Source organism: Giraffa tippelskirchi, chromosome 13, assembly GCF_054371585.1.
Source record: "Giraffa tippelskirchi isolate mGirTip1 chromosome 13, T2T-mGirTip1v1.2.pri, whole genome shotgun sequence".
NCBI lineage: Eukaryota > Metazoa > Chordata > Mammalia > Artiodactyla > Giraffidae > Giraffa > Giraffa tippelskirchi.
In genome coordinates, this window is record NC_137287.1 from 54859480 (window position 1) to 54877942 (window position 18463).

An 18463-nucleotide genomic window follows, 5' to 3' on the forward strand; every position below is an offset into this window, starting at 1 on the left:
GAACACTGGAGAAAATGGTTCGTTTTTCTGATTAATCAGTTGGATTGATACAAGACCTATCAGAAACATTAATTGATCCATGGAGTGATTTCAGCACACGGGTTGTCAAAGCCTGACTTCCGGAGCACTGTTCACTTCTGTGCCCTTGTCTCTGCCCTGCCCTAATGGTCAGGTCTCTTCTCAACCTTTCCATCTATCTGGGTCTGCTTTCCATGGAACACAGCACTTTTTCTGCTCCACTTCCATGATCCTTCTGGCACTCTCTTAGGTGGCAGTTGGAATCTTCACACCTAGGTCATTTCCTGGAGGGAAGACCTTACATTTAAGGTTCAACATTTCTTAACTTCCCAGTAGCTAACACAGCATTTTATACACGGGGAGGTAGGAGGACTGGTGGATGTATTATTCTAACTGAGGTGTATTTTTCTGCCATGGACGTTAATTGGAATTTGATGCAGAGAAAGAATAAGAATAAGGACAAGCTGCCCTTCCCCGTCTAGTCAAAGCCAGCTATTGTTCTTCCAGTGGTCATGTATGATGTGAGAGTTGGACTATAAAGAAAGCTGAGCGCCAAAGAATTGATGCTTGTGAACTGTGGTGTTGGAGAAGACTCTTGAGAGTCCCTTGGACTGCAAGGAGATCTAACCAGTCCATCCTAAAGGAAATCAGTCCTGAATATCCATTGGAAGGACTGATACCAAAGCTGAAACTCCAACACTTCGGCCACCTGATGCGAAGAGCTGACTAATTTGAAAAGACCCTGATGCTGGGAAAGATTGAAGGCAGGAAGAGAAGGGGACGGCAGAGGATGAGATGGTTGGATGGCATCACCGACTCAATGGACATGAGTTTGTGTAAACTCCGGGAGTTGGTGATGGACAGGGAGGCCTGGCGTGCTACAGTCCATGGGGTCGCAAAGAGTCAGACACATCTGAGTGACTGAACTGAACTGAACTGCCTTTCCCCAAGTGAAAAGAACCGAGGACAAATCTTACAAGTTTGGAGGCAGGCACTTGAGGACAGAGGCTGTGCAGGGGCCAGGCTGCCCAGGGAGATAGGCCTCCCTCCACCACCATGAGGCCCATCTCTGGGGAGAAATAGAGGGAGGAACAAGTGAAATTCAAAATGAGGAGTTTGTCTCTGACACACGGACTGGTAGGGTGAATTTTCTTGGGAGCCTGAAAACCTGTGTTTGAGCCCCAACTACTATTTACTAGCCATGTGATCTTGGGCAAGCAAACCAAATGGTAACTTGCTGAGAATTAGTTGCATTATTGATAATATTGGAAGAAGACAACATGTTTGGCTTCAACATGTTGGGAGAGTCATGTCAGATTCACCTTGCCTTGTTGAGTAAACTGTGCTATTTCAGTGCAGATGACAGTTCTTAATTTCAATTCCAGGTACCCCTTTCCCTAACCTCCTGTTTCTTTCAGCTTCATCCCACTCCATCCTAGTGGCATGTATTCCTCTATCTCCTCGGAGCTTCTATTTTTCACTCCCTCCTTATCGAAATTTCTTATCAGTCATTTTACACTTTAGTGCAACTAAAGTGACAACTGAAGTGTTGTTGCTTCCTAAAGGAATTTCTGGAGATCAAGACAAGGGAGAGAGGCTTTGCCTTCCTGAGCATCTTGGAAATCACATGATGATTTGCCTCATCTACTCATGTGTTAGATTGGCCTTTCCCTATAGCTACCATATTTCATCAATTTCAGGGCATATTATTTTGTTTTATTTTTCTATTTCAACAGCTCTGAAATCAGATCTGGATGTATTTGATAATCATGGGTGTGCCATACTCTAATTAGCAGTGTTTTCTTTTTTCAGTGGTTCAGAAAATAATGATGCATCTTATAATCCAGGGTGTTACACAGATGCAATGTAACACTGCTCTGACAGAGATAACAGGATTCATCAAGGGGCTAAGGGCAAAAGGGAGGCGGGATTGGATCAGGAAACAAAGGCATAGACTGTTTCATTTTCTTCCACCTTTCAGTTGCCCAGCATTACCTGGATATTTGGATTCTGCCCATTGATATCAGCTTTGGAAAGATCTGGAAAGTTGGGTAGGTCAAGGAGAAAGGATCTGGGGCCATCTCTTTGCAATGAAGGGTGCCCAGCCTCTTGCTGGAATTGCTGTCTGGGGAAGGGCTGGTGTCCAGCCTGGTGGTCTGAATGTTCCCCGGGGGCTTCTTTGGACAGAGGAAAGCTGGTTTCTGATGTCGAGGCACTTTCCATGTTGAGGTTATTCTGAAACAAACAAACAAGCAAATAAATAAATAGGAGAAGCAAGATTTAGAGATGCCACCCTTAAAAATTCGAGACGAGGACAATTCCAGGGGTTGGAATTAAGCCAGGGTTGTATTCCCAAATCATTGTTCTTCCCATGGCTTAGTTTTTCCACCTTCAAAAAGCCAAATTATCAGAAAAATTTTCCTAGCTTGCTACTTGGGAATTTTCTGAGGGCTAATGAATTTGATCCTGGGTCGGGAAAATGCCCTAGAGGAGGACATGGCAACCCACTCCAGTATTCTTGTCTAGAGAATCCCATGGACAGAGGAGCCTGGTAGGCTACAGTGTACAGGGTTGCAAAGAGCAGGACACAACTGAAGTGACTTAGCATAGCACAATGTGTTATGGGATATTTATCCAACATCAACGTATATCAACATGAAGAGCTTGATAGAGCTTGAAGAGCTTGATGGAGAACAGCTGCTCATTTAGAACTGGAATCAAATTATAGTTTGCTTATCCCAGCTTCAATTGATTAACCACTCTGGCTTTAGTCATAACCCCAGTCTTCAGAGTTTGTTTCTTTGATGTGGGTCAGCAAAAGATCTGACCAAACTGGGGAAAACACTTCAGTCAAATCATTGATTATATCCATCCATTCATCCATCCATCTATCCATCCATCATCTCGTCCATCCATCTACTTATCAACCTACTTAACCTTCTTCTCTCCTTTCCTCTGTCCCTCCATCCTGCCTTCAGTGTTTTCAGTCATCCACTCACCCATCCTTCCATCCATCCAGTCAACACATGTCAACCATATGCTAGGCATAGGAAGGCCATGAACAAGACAGACACAGGCTCTGTTCTACTGGACTGCGCATCTAATTGGGTGGAATAAACCATAAATATACACATGAATAGGGTCAGATCAGAGAACGGTGATTGCTCAGAAGAAAATAACAGACAGTGGTCAGGGACAACATGATATAGGTGGCTGAGGAAGACCTGTCTGAAAAGGTAACATGTGAAGTGAAACCTGAGCGGCTGTAATTACTGAGGGAAGAACACAGCAGAGGGAAGAGCAAAAAAGACCGTCCTGAGATACGGATGACCTGGCTCATTCGAGGATCAGAGAGAAGGCCAGTGAGGCTGGGACAGAGTGAAGGAGGGGAGAAGGACCTGAGATGGGAATGGAGAGGTGGGGGACAGCCCAAGAAAAAGTGACAAAGGGGCATTCTGAAATTGAGTGTCTTTATCGTGAAAAGTTGCAAGTCTGTTGTTTTTCCATGCTAGCAAAAAAATGTCTGTTTAGTTGTCACTGGGGGAAAATTTTTTCCAGTGATTGGAGACTGTGGAAGTTGCTGGACTTCTTTCCCAAAGCAGCTTCTCCTGCACTCCTCCCTGGCCCTCTGGTTGGAGGCTTCCTCCATCCCTTAAGGGGTAGCATTTTCGTGTTTACTGGTGGAGGGAGATGTGGAGATAGAATTTCACCCGAGTTTGGGTCAGTGGTTAATGTTCTTGTTATTCTTGGGCATGTTTGGGGGTTTTGGAGTGGATATCCCAGCATGTTGCTTCTGCACGCACTCCCTGCCCCCTCTGCCTGCAGTGCCTCTGACCCAGTTAGGGGTTACATCTGGTATCAAAACACTCCTGACTCTGAGCACCCGAGGTCAAGAGTGGGCTGAGGACGGAACACATGCAGTGGATAACCGTCTCATTTAACACTGACCTGAGGGGCTGGATTTTTCTCTCTCTAAACAGACATGGGATGAGGAATAAACTCACTGGTGCAGAGATCACATTTGTGAATGTTCCCAGAGGCCGAGAAGAGGACTGAGCTAGGAAGAAGCCTGTCTGCTATCTCCTCTTAAAAACGTGCAGTCAGGGAGGGGAAAGCGGGCTGCCCTTCATCATGTCTTTGCCTGCCCTTCCTCTTTGCCGGGAGATGTGGCCAGGAGCAGTCTTTGCACACCTCCCCAGTCACCTCTCTGTCATGCTTTCGTCTCCTGGCATAGCCTCCTAGAGAGAGCTGCCCTGGCATCCCCGGGCATTGCTCAATGCAACAGAGGCCAAATGCATTATGCCCAGCTTGTCCCATCCAGCACGCAGCGAGAGTGAGAGACAGGCAGCCTAATTCTTTCCTCAACACAATCATCTCTATCATGGCCCGGGGCAAGCTCACTGAATGCAATCGTTCTCTTGTTTTTCTCCCTGGACCCCCAATAATGTTAGTGAGGACAGCTGACTTCTCAGGGAAGATTTCTTGCAGAAGTCCCGGGAAACTAATTCTCAGAAAGGGTGCAGGATTTGCTCGCCCACACCCTGAGGGATACCCTGCAAATCCAGCCCTCACTTCATGGTAGCAAACGGCACACACTGCTTGACTGTGTGAAACAGGGAGCTCCCGAGACTTCCCTGGCAATCCAGTGGTTAAGAGCTCACCTTCCAGAAAGGGTGAGGTGTATGGAGAGAGCAACAGGGAAACTTATATTACCATATGTAAAATAGATCGCCAGTGGGGATTTGCTGTGTGACTCAGGGAACTCAGATAGGGGCTCTGTGACAACCCAGAGGGCTGGGATGGGCAGGGAGATGGGAGGGAGGTTCGTGAGGGAGGGGATATATGTATACCTATGGCTGATTTATGTTGATATTTGGCAGAAAATAACAAAATTCTGTAAAGCAATTATCCTCAATTAAAAAAAAAAAAAGACTGCACCTTCCAATGCAGGGGATGAGGGTTGATCCCTGGTCAGGGAGCTAAGATGTCACATGCTTCTTGGCCAAAATAAAAGAAAAAAAAAAAAGAAAGAAACCAAAACATAAGCCATATTTTAACAAATTCAATAAAGACTAAAAATAGTGCACATAAAAACAAATCTTTAAAAAGTGGTGCCCCCTTTCCTCTTCCTTGTGATGAAGCAGTCTTTCTACTACAAAAACTCTTATTTTAGAAGAAGAGATGTTGTTGTTGTTCAGTCACCCAGTGGTGTCCGATTCTTTGCGACCTCATGGACTGTACCACGCCAGGCTTCCCTGCCCCGCACCATCTCCCAGAGTTTGCCCAAGTTCATGTTCATTGCATCGGAGAGAGAGGAAAGGTATTTTGGCTGCATATTTGTCGCTTGGTTTAGCTGGCTGATAAAACAAGGGCGGGATCTGATGGGTTTCTTGATCTGACTCTGGAATTTCTCCTGGGAGGAGATGCACACAGCGATCCTGGCTTAGACATGGACTAAAGACTCTCCGTGGCTGAACGATCCTCCACAGAAAGCAAAGCAGGCAATAAGAAGAATCCCACGCTGTCCCAGCAGGATGTCCAGAGAACTCAGGGTGGGTTGGGTCTACACTTGAAAAGAGGAATGTAGAGTCAGGGCAACTGGGCTGGACGATTCAGGCCACAAACGCCTCTACCAGGAAGATGGGGGCTAAAGTATGCTTTGGCTTGAACTATGCACACAATTGTGGCATCTCTCCATCCTTCCCCAGTCCTTCTCCTCCTGCCTCCCCCCACCTCCCCTCAAACAAGCTCAGCGTTTGCCAAGCGTCTAGAAGATGGGAATGGGAAATCATAAAAAGTGCTAATCATGATCTCTGAATATCTGAATTATTCTTGCTTTTCTACAACACATGTTGACCTGGAAACCTTGGCTCCCTCCAAACCTTGGTACACTCTCAAACTGTTTGGAAACTAGAAGCCCTCAGGTAGAATATCTGCCTGCCAATGCAGGAGATGTGGGTTTGATCCCTGGGTCTGATCTCCGGGTTGGAAAGATCCCCTGGAGGAGGAAATGGCAACCCACTCCAGTATTCTCACCTGGAAAATTCCATGGACAAGAGGAGCCAAGGAGTCACAAAAAGTCAGACATGCCTGAGTACAGCACTGATAGGGTAGGAGAAAGATGCCTCACAATGGCTCACATAAAATGAAGCTCTACTTTCTTCAATTAATAACAAGATTCAGGAGCAACCATTATTATGATAATCAAGAATCTAGGGCAGGAGACAGTAGACTGGGTCTGCTGACAAGGCAGGAAAACGTTTCTTCATCCTTTCTCAAAGACACACGACACAGCTTCCTTGCAGAGGCCCCATCTGCAAGACCTCCTTGCAGGTCTTGGTTGAAGGGCCAAACTCACTCACTGAGAGTTCACTTAATGATCCTAGCAGAGTGAGGATTCTCAGGAAGGGTGGATCTCAAAGTGAAGATTTAAACAGTTCGTGTTTTATTCAGCAAAGCAAGCATCCTTCTCTGAAAATATGAGCTTCGGAGAGTCCACTCTTTAAGAAATAGTACCGCTCTTTTCAAGGAACTGCCAGATTCATTTGGTTTAAATTCAAGTGACACAACGGCATCAGTTCAGTTTGGGAAAATATCACTTTGCCCACAATGTGTCTTTGAGTTGACGTTCGACCTGGGACATTGCTGCAGCTCTAGGAGCAACATTCTCTCTAATTTGAGAGCCGTGACCACTAATAAAGAAACAGAAGAACTAAAGCTGGTAAGTGGTTTATACTCACGCATTGTTCAACTGTGAGGGAAATGACATATGGTGGCCATACTATTCAGCTGCTACTTGATGCTCCCACCTTTGTGCATAGCTCCTGTCCCTCCATTATTCTACAACTTATTTTTTTCTATAACTTATTCTTATTTAAAAAAGGAATAAAGTTATAATGAAATGCTAACAGGAATAATAAAATAGGCTCCATGCTCATGTAGCCTGGTGTTTTGCCTTAGATGGCAGTATTATTGTGGCAGATATTGCAATTTCCAATATCCATTCTTCTTTTTTTAAATCCAGGGTTGATTTCAGAAGGCAACACACCTGGCTAAAACTACATTTCCCAGCACCCACTGCAGGTAGGGATGACCATGTGACACAGTTCTACCCAATGAGATATAAGTAGAAGGTCCCAGATACGACTCTTAGACAGAAGGCAGAGTCAGTTTACCTTTTGCCTCTTTTCTCTCTTCCATTTTCTCCTGCCTGAAGTGTGGATAATACAAGTGTTTGAAGTGAAATGAGGCTGCTGGCATGAGGCTGAAGATATACTCTAAAGGTGGCTGAATGGCAAGATAGAGTGGCTGAGGTCCCTGATAACATGCTGGAGCTTTCATACTAGTCCTGGAATGATGACCTCTGAACTTCTTGCCCCCTTGCTACAAACAGGAACATTGATGACAACTGCAGCGCTAGTAGCAGTGTTCCCTGTGTGACTCTAATTTGAGAACTGTGACCAGCAATAAAAAGAGAAAAGCCCTGTTTAGCAAAGTGACTCATGATTGGGTACCATCCCCAGCTTATGGGGGTACCAACCGAGCATTTAGTGAATCATTCCCAAGACCTTCACAGTGTCAGCCAGGTTATGAGAGCTCAGCCTTGCGGCTGATTTTCCAAATCTGCCCTCTACCACCTCCCTCCTCCTTCCATATATAGAATCTTATTGTTTCAGCATCTATACCTTACCTTTCTCAAATCTGTTACTTGCTGGGTAATGTCATATTTCCTTTCATTTGTCTGAAAATCATATCACTAAATTTTGAGGAGTTTGCCCTCAAACAATCCAGATCTCCCTGGTCAAATGATTGATTCCAGAGGTGGGGCAGGGAAGTCAAGGTGAGTTAGGGATGCTCTCCTGTGGCAGGAAGCAAGGAAGACTCAGGAATTAATGGTGTTCTCTCGGAACAACACAGGAGCCATTCTGAAGGGACCCCAGTGCACTGGGATTAGATACTTTGGGTGTCAAAACACAAAAGTTGTCGTTGACTGCCATACATTGCATCTGTGACATTCAATGAACCTACGATGATACTCACAAAAGAGAGGAAGCCAGGAAAATCCATCATCCGCACTCGAGGTAGGGGTTGTATAACTACTTACTTGGAACATTTGTATTAAGGAGAAATAGAGGTTTGCCTCAGGAAATAATGTCTGAACAGAAACTGAACGAACGAGTGCCATGGAGCCCGTGAAGCAGGTGACGATCACAGAGCAGAGAGGGAGATGGGCCAGTGAATGTGGCGATCTTGGCGGAGGACACGGAGTGTGCAGACTCCCCGAGGCCTCCCAGGGCCTGGCTCTGAGGCCCCAGGGCCATCAGGCTGGAATGGAGTGGGTGTTAGGCTCACTGCCACTCTGCTGTCTTAAGTAAGAGATCACTGAGTAAATAATACAAATGCCAGGCCCAACCCCAGACGTCTGGACCCACCATCCTTTGGTCTGAAAGCTTTCTATCCTAGCGTGCTGTGATTTTTCCATTAGGCCACCACTTCCCCGGTGGCATCCTTTGGGTCATCTGGAGGCTTGCTGGAGTTCTATGTGTGGGCATCGCCTCCCTGGCTCCCATCACTAGCTCTGAATGCCCCCAGGAAAGCTCTGCCAAGATGTGCTGAGGAAACCTCTCATCGACAGACCTGGTGTGGTTTCCAAGATGACAGGCCCAGACACTTTGTTCCTCATGTACTTTTTCCATGCAACATCCCCGGTCCAAGACCCAGGACGTCCGACCGCGGCCCTCAGCCATGTCAGGGGAATCCATCCTTTTGCTCGTCCTTGTGACCAAGGTGGACTGTCATGGACCACATCGAGGTCAGAGTGCTCACAATAGAGTCGACAGCTGGTCATTTGGCACAGGAGAGAGGGAGGGGTTCTTTGGAGAACCAAGCCACAGAGCTATTTAGGGCGATCAGCTCGAGGGAGGACAATCAAGGTGTGAAAAGGAGTGATGCGTCCACCTTTGGAAAAACTGGGCTCAGAATCACTGCCACCTGCCCTCTTCCATAAACTTCAACCAAAGGCCGGTGTGTGAAAACCAGCGCTGATCTGACCACTTCCAGAGCCTCAGAAGAGGTACACACTAGTAACAAATTGTGGCTGGCTTGGACAGTTTTAATGCCTATATTTTTTTTTTTCTTTCAAGGCTGTGGTAACCATTCCCAGATTAACACAACCAGGCAGACTTCTTGGAGGCAGACGGGATGGCAAATTTCTGGAGGGCAAACAACAGGCTGTATCTGCAATCTCAAACCCCACACCCTCCAATTCCAAACGAGCTCGGGGGGCACCCAATAAGTACTAATTGATGATAATGATGGCCACGGGCCTAGTTAGATGTTGTTTTAATTAGGCTCAGGCTACAGGCCTCATTACCCCTAATGTGGCTTTTATGTGGGATTCTAAAGAAAAAAAAATTCAAGAATCTTCTATTGAAGATATTAAAGAAGATATTATTAGCAAGGCTTTTGGTCTCATAGACTTTGAACAACAAACAACAAAGATTATAATTAATGTCACTGCAGCCTCTCTCCTTAAAATATATTAACAATATAGCTAATTAGCAATATGTCCTCATTTGGGCTGGACAGCTGCATATTATTATCGACAATGCTTGTTTCCTTTCTGCAGATTAAAGGCAGCCATGCTGCATCCAGGCATATGGCCACGCTCCTTCCACATTAAAACACTCCGTTTTCTTCTCCCCACGATAAACACACTCGGGGCTTTATCTGTGCCGGGCATCGATTTTTGTCTGGAATGTTTCCACACGTCTAAAAATAAGTTCAAGAATGCCACGGGTGTTATTTCAAAGGGAAGAGCACAAGTTTCCCTGTTTGGGGAGAAAAAAAGGATAAAAGGGCACAGTGATTATCTTTTCACATGACTGGTGGGCGAGCGCTCCCAGGAAGAGAAAGTCAAAGGATGAACATTGTGAATTTCAGGCAGAAAACCTGCCTTCTTGGGAGGTGGTGGGGGATGCTCGCTTGTTCTTAGGACTTGGGAAGACGGTGAACACAGGCCTGGCACCAGCTGGTGGTGGAGGCTTGCTCAGTGCAGGGCGGGAGAGAAGGAACCAGATCTCTGGGGGGAAGCCCGCATTATTGAAGACACCGATGGTGAGGTTGGCCACCTTCTGCTGGCGTGTGATGGTAATCACACCCCTTCAGGTAGCAGGAACAGGGCAGACATCCATGGCTGTATGTTACAGCAAACACAAACATGCAATGCCCCTTTGCAGGAAAAGACAAACTCCTGGCAGAGGGAAGTGGCCATAACTACTTCGATCTTTGCTGTCGGACCCTGAAGACAACTCTGGGAGCTAGTGACACAGGCACATCATGTTTCAGGAATGCAGGAGTGTTTCATCTTGGTTGGGAATGGAGCCTTCTTTTGAAAGTCTGACTAATAGCTGAGGAATCTTCTGTTTTGGAGGCAGAATGTATCAGAGGGCTGTTTACTCTAGGGCTTGGGAGTGACCTCACTTATGATCTCGGGTGATGCTTTGGAAGGCATGAAGAATGGCTGACTCCTTGCACTTGGGCACGGAGCTGGCTCCATAGGGGAAGGGGCCACTGATGAGCGTCTCCCACCCCTGTGCTTCTTTCTTAACCGAAGGCTCTTGGGGCCAGCTGACAAAATGGGAGTCAATGCCCCACTAGCTCGTCTCGGATACTTCTGTAAACAGCTTTGATCTTGAAAATGTGCGGATTATTGGTGATTTTTCAAGTTGTGCTTTTCTCTGCTGCTGGCGAAGAAAACAGAGTGAGAGCCACCCGGGCCCTGTTTCCTTTATGTCCTGTTAGACTAAAGAAGGGACAGAAATGAGATGCGAATTATCCTTTCAAGTCTAAGAAAACATGTAAGAAGCAGAGTTCAAGGCTGGAAAGTCAGTTTGGCTAAAGAAACCTTCACGCATCATCTGAACCATCTCTGCCAATGGAAGTGGATGGAGAGATTGTTTTCTAGAATCCTTCTAGGAGGAGATGGTGAATTTGCCTAGATGAGACACGTGCATAAATAACATCTCTTGGGGTGTGAGATATGCGTGCTGCCCACTCCCCCTGCCCAGCCCCGCTGTAAGATAAGGGAAGGGCTTGTCTGCTGAGTGCTGAGAGGGGGATTTGAATTTAAGGGTTGAACTTGAACTTGCTCGGGGTTCAAGGAACAGGTCAAGGGTGGCCACAAGGGGGCTCTGGCCATGTGGAGATCAGCCTCCCCTCTAAGCCAAAATTGGAGCAAATATTTAATGAATGTGGATTATTGTGGTTTTTTTTTTTAATTGTGCTTTCTCCATTATCTAGGAAGGAAAACATAGTGGTAAACTCTCCAGATCCTTTTCCAGGACCCAAGTTGCAGAGACATCAAATTATTAGCGTGCCTAAAGGGCCCAGCTATCTAAGTCCTCCCATGACCAGAGGAGAGCATCAAACAGGACAAGGAGACCCCAGAGGTAAAGGCCCCCTGCAGTGACGCGGTGTTTCCCCATGTGGCAAGGGGACACCCAAGACCAAGTCAAGGCTGGTGCTCTGCTGTCAGAACCTGGGAGGCAAGTCAAAGGCACAGACTGGCAGAGTTCAGACTGGCCCGGAGGTGGGGATGGCCCAAGGGACCCTTGCCCAGCTATTGTTTTAATTAAGAAGATGGATTTCTCTCAACACCCAAAGTGAAGACCCATCACTGAAACCTACCATGCATTTCTCTGCTCCAAGTACCCGTAACTAGGTTTTTAGAGGGCACTGGACCTTAACCTTGGAATCCTAGGAAAGGGTTTATGATGTTGAGGAAGGGGCCTGGGCCAGGAGGTATGGAGGCCTGGGTCTATGTCCTGCCTTGCCCCTATCTAGTTTTGTAAGCTTAGGCGAGTTCCTGTCCCTTTGCACCTAGATTGGTAGGGTTTGCGAAAACGTCCGCAGATTCTTTCTATAACTATCTTTGCCTTGGGTAGTGGTCTGCTACACTGTCTTTGCATTTGGTCATGTGACTTACTTTGGCCGATGGACAAGAGTAAGCAGAGATAAACGTATATTGGAGCTCGACTTTTTTTTTTTTAATTGCTCTTTGGAATCCTGAGACTACCCTGTGAAGAGGCCTGGGCTAGTTTGCGGGATGAGGACAGTTAGGTGAAACAGAGATAATCTCTAGACTAAACAGCCAGCCAATGACTTGTCACACAAAGGGAGACTATGTTAGACCATCTGGCCCCAACTGAGCCAATCCAGACTAGAAAAGCCACCCAGTTGACCCATAGAATCATGAGAAACAGTAAACATTGTGGTTTAAGCTAATGAATTCAGAGTGTTTGTTACACAGCAAAAGCTAACTGATACAGGACCTCAGCTATTTCTTCTGTAAAATGGGTATGGCAACATAGGATGAGAACTAGAGAAAAGCTCCCAATCCATCTACCTGACCTCCTAGGAATGGAATCCTCAAGAGACGCTTGTCCCAGAAAAAAATGTTTTCTAATGATTAAGGGAAAATGATCGAAACCAAAAGGCTAAAAACATCAAATTGAGGGTGAGGAAGTTAAACAAAAATCTGATGGTTCTAAAGGCATGCAGTGCAAATGTTATCTTCATCTGCACCTTCCTCCATCCCTCCACCTGCCGACTCAAAGCTGGGTCAGATCTGCTGAAAAACATCCCCCTGCCTACTGCTTCCATCATGCACAGGGGCTGCTCTGTTAACAGCTCCACAGCCAGTGTTTCAAAGATTCAGAGCTGAGACTTAACAATGCTCCCTCACTTTCACGATGCACCTGTATGGCTCTGTTGGCTGCCAGAAACCAGTAATGCTCATTTATTGGGGAACCCCTACTGACACTATAAAGCAATTATAGAGCCATCACAGACCGATTATGGCCTGAGGTGAAGAGAAAGCTGTACCCCACCAGGACCGGTTCCCCTTCCCACCTGCTGGTGCAGACTGTTCTTATTTGGACTGCTGTTCTGTTCTCCTCCAGGGAAACCGTTTGATCCTGGCTTGGAAAGCTGGCAGCTGATGCGACTGCGGGCCCTGGACTTCGCTTGGCTAATCTTTTTCTATAAATGGATGGAGATTTGTTCTATTCATAGGTTCACTCAACAGGCATTTTGTGGGCATCTGCTTTGGGCCAGGTGCCGTGAGCCTGTGGTGAGGCAGTTCAGTAGCATATACCTTGTGAGGAGAAATGATCCAGAACTTGGAAATAAAGCAAAAGGATAGTTGCAAGTTGATCAGTTCCCAGCAGGGCATAGTATGACAGGCCTGTCCCTGGTTATTTACTTTTCTAGGAGAATGGACCTTTGTTTCACATATTATTTACTATTGCTTAGGGCTTCCCAGGTGGCGCTAGCAGTAAAGAATCCAACTGCCGATGCAGGAGACATAAGAGACGTGGTGTGGTTTGGATTCCTGGGTTGGGAAGATCCTCTGGAGGAGGAAATGGCACACCAATCCAGTATTCTTGCCTGGAACATCCCATGGACAGAGGAGCCTTGTGGGCTACAGTCCACAGGGTCGCAAAGAATAGGACACAACCGAGCAACTGAGCGCGCGCGCACACACACACACACACACGCATACACATAGGGCTTAGGCTAAAAGTTACACGTGAAGTTGGAGATTTCCACCCTGTAGAAATATAATTTATTTTTTGGTCTGGTAGAAACAAAAATTTGTTAAAAGTTCTCATCATAAGAGATAAAATTCCAAGTATGTGAGGTGATGGATGTTAACTAAACTTGCTGTGCTAATCATTGACAAGGTATCATATCTCATATCATTATGTTGCTGCTGCTGCTGCTAAGTCGCTTCAATCGTGTCCGACTCTGTGCGACCCCATAGACGGCAGCCCATCAGGCTCCGCTGTCCCTGGGATTCTCCAGGCAAGAATACTGGAGTGGGTTGCCATTTCCTTCTCCAGTGCATGAAAGGGAAAAGTGAAAGTGAAGTCGCTCAGTCGTGTCCGACTCTTAGCGACCCCATGGACTGTAGCCTACCCGACTCCTCCATCCATGGGATTTTCCAGGCAAGAGTACTGGAGTGGGGTGCCATTGCCTTCTCTGATCATTATGTTATATACCTTCAATATACACAATGTTATATGTCAATTATATTTCAACAAAACTGGGAAAAAAACTAACAAATAATAAGGTCATTGCCCTTGCAAATCTACTTTGTCATGATTTTCTCCACTAATTTTATAAATATCTGTTCCTCACAAGCTCTTAACTGGCACTAGCATCTTCCTAGTTCTCTCATTAGCTAGTTAAATAAAGGTTTGACAAGTATTCATTTTATTATTCATTTAGGACTATGCCACATGGCTTGCAGGATCTTAATTCTCTAACCAGGGATCAAACCTGGGCCCTCGGCAGTGGAGCACATAGTCCTAAACCACTGGACTGCCAGGGAATTCTGGACATGTATCCATTTTATGAGAGACTCGTGTTTTTAATATTATGAAAATCATATCTGGACAGGGTTTTGTCTGTAAGACTTCAGACTCCAGTTGGGAAGTTAAGAAATGCTTGCATATGAAATGCCAGGGAGAAAGTGGGAAATTCTTTAAGAGTGAAGGAGTTCAATATAAGGAAGTAAAAGCATCCATACTTCTAATTATGATTCCACAGCTCATCATCTACTGAATGTTTGACAATAACCATTTAAGGTTCTTTCATTTTCTCTAAAAGACCCCTTTCTGGATACCTGTCTAATGCACTAACAAGTTGAAACAAGTATGGAGAAGTATGATCTGTAAGCAGGACTTTTTGTGGGTTTCTCCTCTTATTGGGAAGAGCAGAAGGCCAAGCATCAACTGGCAGAGGGCACCCACCAGACCACTTTCAGCCACTTTATTGATATTAACTCCTTGACCCCATACAATTTCTTATTCTGACCCTAGAAAAAGAAAGCACTTGCTAGTTTTGTTCTTGATAAAGATCATTCTCCCACTGGAGCTCAGTTAGCTGAGGTTCAAGCAAAGAGAAGACTGAGCTTCTCAGGGGCTTTCTTTTGGGGGTGGTCATGAAAGGGGGAGCACCAGAGCACATACTTACATGTTACTACTCTTCCCAAGATAAACATCACGGTACGAGGGTGTATCTGTCTGAATCTGGGCAGGAAATGGATGGCACTGAGCTATGTGTGACCAAGGGAGCTTAATGAAAGAACGGTTGACAGATGGGTGGACAAGGAGGCTGGAAACCACCAAAGATGCTGTGGTATCCAGGGCCGGTAAAGCCAGGGAGATCTTACACCTCCAGGCCTGAAGAGGCTAGGGAAGGGAGCGGTTACTGCTCCCCAATGGGAGGTGTGTGTGTGTGTGTGTGTGTGTGTGTGTGTGTGTGTGCGCGCGCGTGCGTGCGTGCGTGTGTGTGTGTGTGTGTGAACAGGCGCCTTACAAAATACTGACACCTCCCTCTTCTTCCTCTCCTCTCTTGTCATGTTTACTGTTGGCCAATTCCAATCAGAAGCTCAAGATCAAGGGAGTCCATTGATATGATACATACAGATCATGTGCCTGAGGCACACGTTAGGATGGGGAAGGCTGAGAGGTCAGTCTAGAGAGGTGAATGGAAGATACTGGGCACATGGGAAGTATCTAGGATAAAACACACTATCACCCAGACCAGGCATAGGACTCTATATCTAATCTTCACAACACCCCTTTGAAGCAGACATGAGTGCTTGTGTTCCAAGGAGGAGGAAATTGAATTTGAGAGGGCCTGGCTAGCAGAGTAGGCACCGCAACCCTGTTCCTTCCACTGTATGCTGTCCTAATTTCTCTCCCAGGTGTTATCTACAGTAAGAGAGCCTGCAGCCGCCTTGCATTTCCCATCTTTCCTCACTGCAGCTTCCACTCAGGCAACGGGTTCAAGGGGCCTGCTTCAAGAACACTGGCCAGCAGCATACTTTTGATTTAATTCTCAGCTCTTCTCCCCTACTTTGTTTGTTATGGGGGTCCTGGCCACATATTCTTAGGAAAACTATCCAGATACCAGTCCAGCCCAAAGCCACTTGGCTGTGCAGGCTGATGCCTTCACAGGGTCAGTAAGTGCTGGTCAACACAAAAAGCTGGTATAATGAGCATGAACTACAACGGATGCTGGCAAACTAATGATGGAAAAAGACAGGAATGAAATGGCACATTGTACTTCATGCAAGTGTTCTGGGATCTACAGTAAGTCTCCCACATACCAATCTTCAAGCTGTGAACTTTCAAAGATGTGAACATGCGTGGCAGTCCCTGTATGCCAGCTGTTGTATTATACTACTGCACTCTTCAAGATACTTTACTGTAAGATTAAAACTGCTTTATTTTTTATGTTTGTTTGTCTTTTATGTACATGTTATTTGTGTGAAAAGTATTTAAACCTATTCCAATACAGTACCCTATAGCTGATTGTGTTAGTTGGGTACCTAGGCTAACTTTGTTGGACTCAGGAACAAATTGGACTTACAAATGCATTCTCAAATGGAATTTGTTCATACAGTAAGTACGGGACTTTATTTTGGGGAGCCAGATGAGGCAGAAAATGGAGAAAATAGGTCACAAAGAGCAGGCCCTCACACTATTTCTTTGGATATTAGCTTTAGGAGTCATCACCTTCTTCCTGAGATTTGCTAAGCATTTGGGGTGAGCTTTGAAAGTGACAGGGACTCAAATGGCCATCCACAGCAGAATGTATAAGAAAGGTATATGCATAAAATAGTCATAGAATGAAACATTATCAGTGAATTTCACAAACATGATATTGAACAAAGGAAACCAGATTAAATGTATGGTTCTATTTATATTAAGTTCAAAAGCAGGCAAAACTAAGTAATGCTGTTAGAAGTCAGGACAGTGGTGATCCTGGGGATGCTGGGAACCTAAAGGGAGCCCTGTGGCGGGGGCAGGCCACAACAGCCACATTCTGTTTCTTTTTTAAAAAAAAAAAATATTTATTTTTATTTATTGATTTGGCTGCACTGGATCTTAGCTGCAGCATGTGGTATCTCTAGCTGTGACATGTGAGATCCAGTTCCCTGACCAGGGATGGAACCTGGGCCCCTTGCATTGAGAGCATGGAGTCTTAGCTACTGGACCCCCAGGGAAGTCCCCACATTCTGCTTCTGGAAGCTGGTTACACAACGTGTTCACTTTAGGGAATTTGTTGAACTGTACACGTATGATTTGTGCTCCCTTCTGTATGCGCAAGACTTACCTGCTGAATTTATATAACTACTAGAAACACAAGGGGAAATAAAACAGAAAAGGAGTCATAGAGAAATGGCACCTGGCAAGGTCACAGGGATTTCTTTAAGATGCCAAGCTTCTGTTACTGCTATTTTCTGAACTATAAAGGATGCAGGAAAATACGTTTCTTTAAAAACAGAAGGCCCCCACCTTGGTCCATTATTTCCCTATGACCTAGTGTTCTCACCTCTAAGAGGAGGAGCATATCTGTAGCACAAGCACTTCTTCTCTCCCTTTATGATTCCCGTCTCCCATTGGCCTTTCCTAGGACTCACTTTTACCTTGTTACCTTTTCTCTTGAATGTTTGCTTCTCAGCCCAGCTTCTATCTTCCCTCATCATAACCAGCTACACCTCTACCCCCTTTTCCAGTGTTAACTCTGTAGTAGTCTTATCCAAACACTCATTATGAATCATCTCAATCAATGCCTCCCAAAGCTCCTACCAGATGGGTACCATTATCATCACCCCCATTGTACAGATGAGGAAACTGAAGCTGAGGATGTTATCAAAGTCACCAGCTCCTAAGGGGTCCAGTTGGAGCTGACCATGGCTGCAAAATGTGGCTGAGAGAGGTCGGGGCTCATTCTGGACTCATGGAGACAAGAGAAAGCAGCTGGTGTTAGCCAAAGTCACAGGGATAATGCCAATACTTCTTCCAACCACCCCAGTGTCAAGAATGGCCAGGAGGGACTTCCTGGCAGTCCATTGGTGAAGACTCCATGCTTCCACTGTAGGGGCTATGGGTCTGGTCCCTATTAGGGAATCTAAGCTCCTGCATGCCACTCAGCCAAAAAAAAAAAGAGAGAGAGAGAAAATTTCTTGAACTGAATAAAAATGCAAATACAATGTTCAATTAAAAAAAATTTTTTTTTAAAAAAGAGTGGCCAGGATACAGAGGGAGACCCTTGATTCTGGCCAGTAGCCTCTCCAAAGACGTCCAACTTTGGAAGGGCTGGGGAGAGTGATGCATTCAGCACCAGTTTTAAAGCCATTTTCTTATCTACAATCCCACAGGAAAATCCAGCTCGTCCTGAGAACAGTTACACCAGATCTACCAGGCGGGAGCAGGGTATGAGTGGGGTCTAAGAATTCAGTGCCCTCTTTTTACAGAACAGGGTGCAGGGGATGGCTGGGGACAGGGCAGCACATGAGAGGGTGTCTGGGCTGGGCCCAGAATGCGAGATTCCTGGTTCCTGGCCTGGGGCTCTTCCAAGGGAACTG

The 18463-nt window shown here is 45.8% G+C and overlaps 1 protein-coding gene across 1 annotated transcript in view; it reads right to left on the minus strand.

Annotated features, from left to right (window-relative positions):
- Positions 1-18463, minus strand: part of ISM1 (isthmin 1) — an 88620-nt gene that overhangs the window by 29409 nt on the left and 40748 nt on the right. Inside the window, exon 2 of the mRNA XM_081552348.1 lies at positions 2014-2253. Within this exon, the coding sequence (XP_081408474.1) occupies positions 2014-2253 (240 nt within the window). The remainder of the gene's footprint in view (positions 1-2013; positions 2254-18463) is intronic.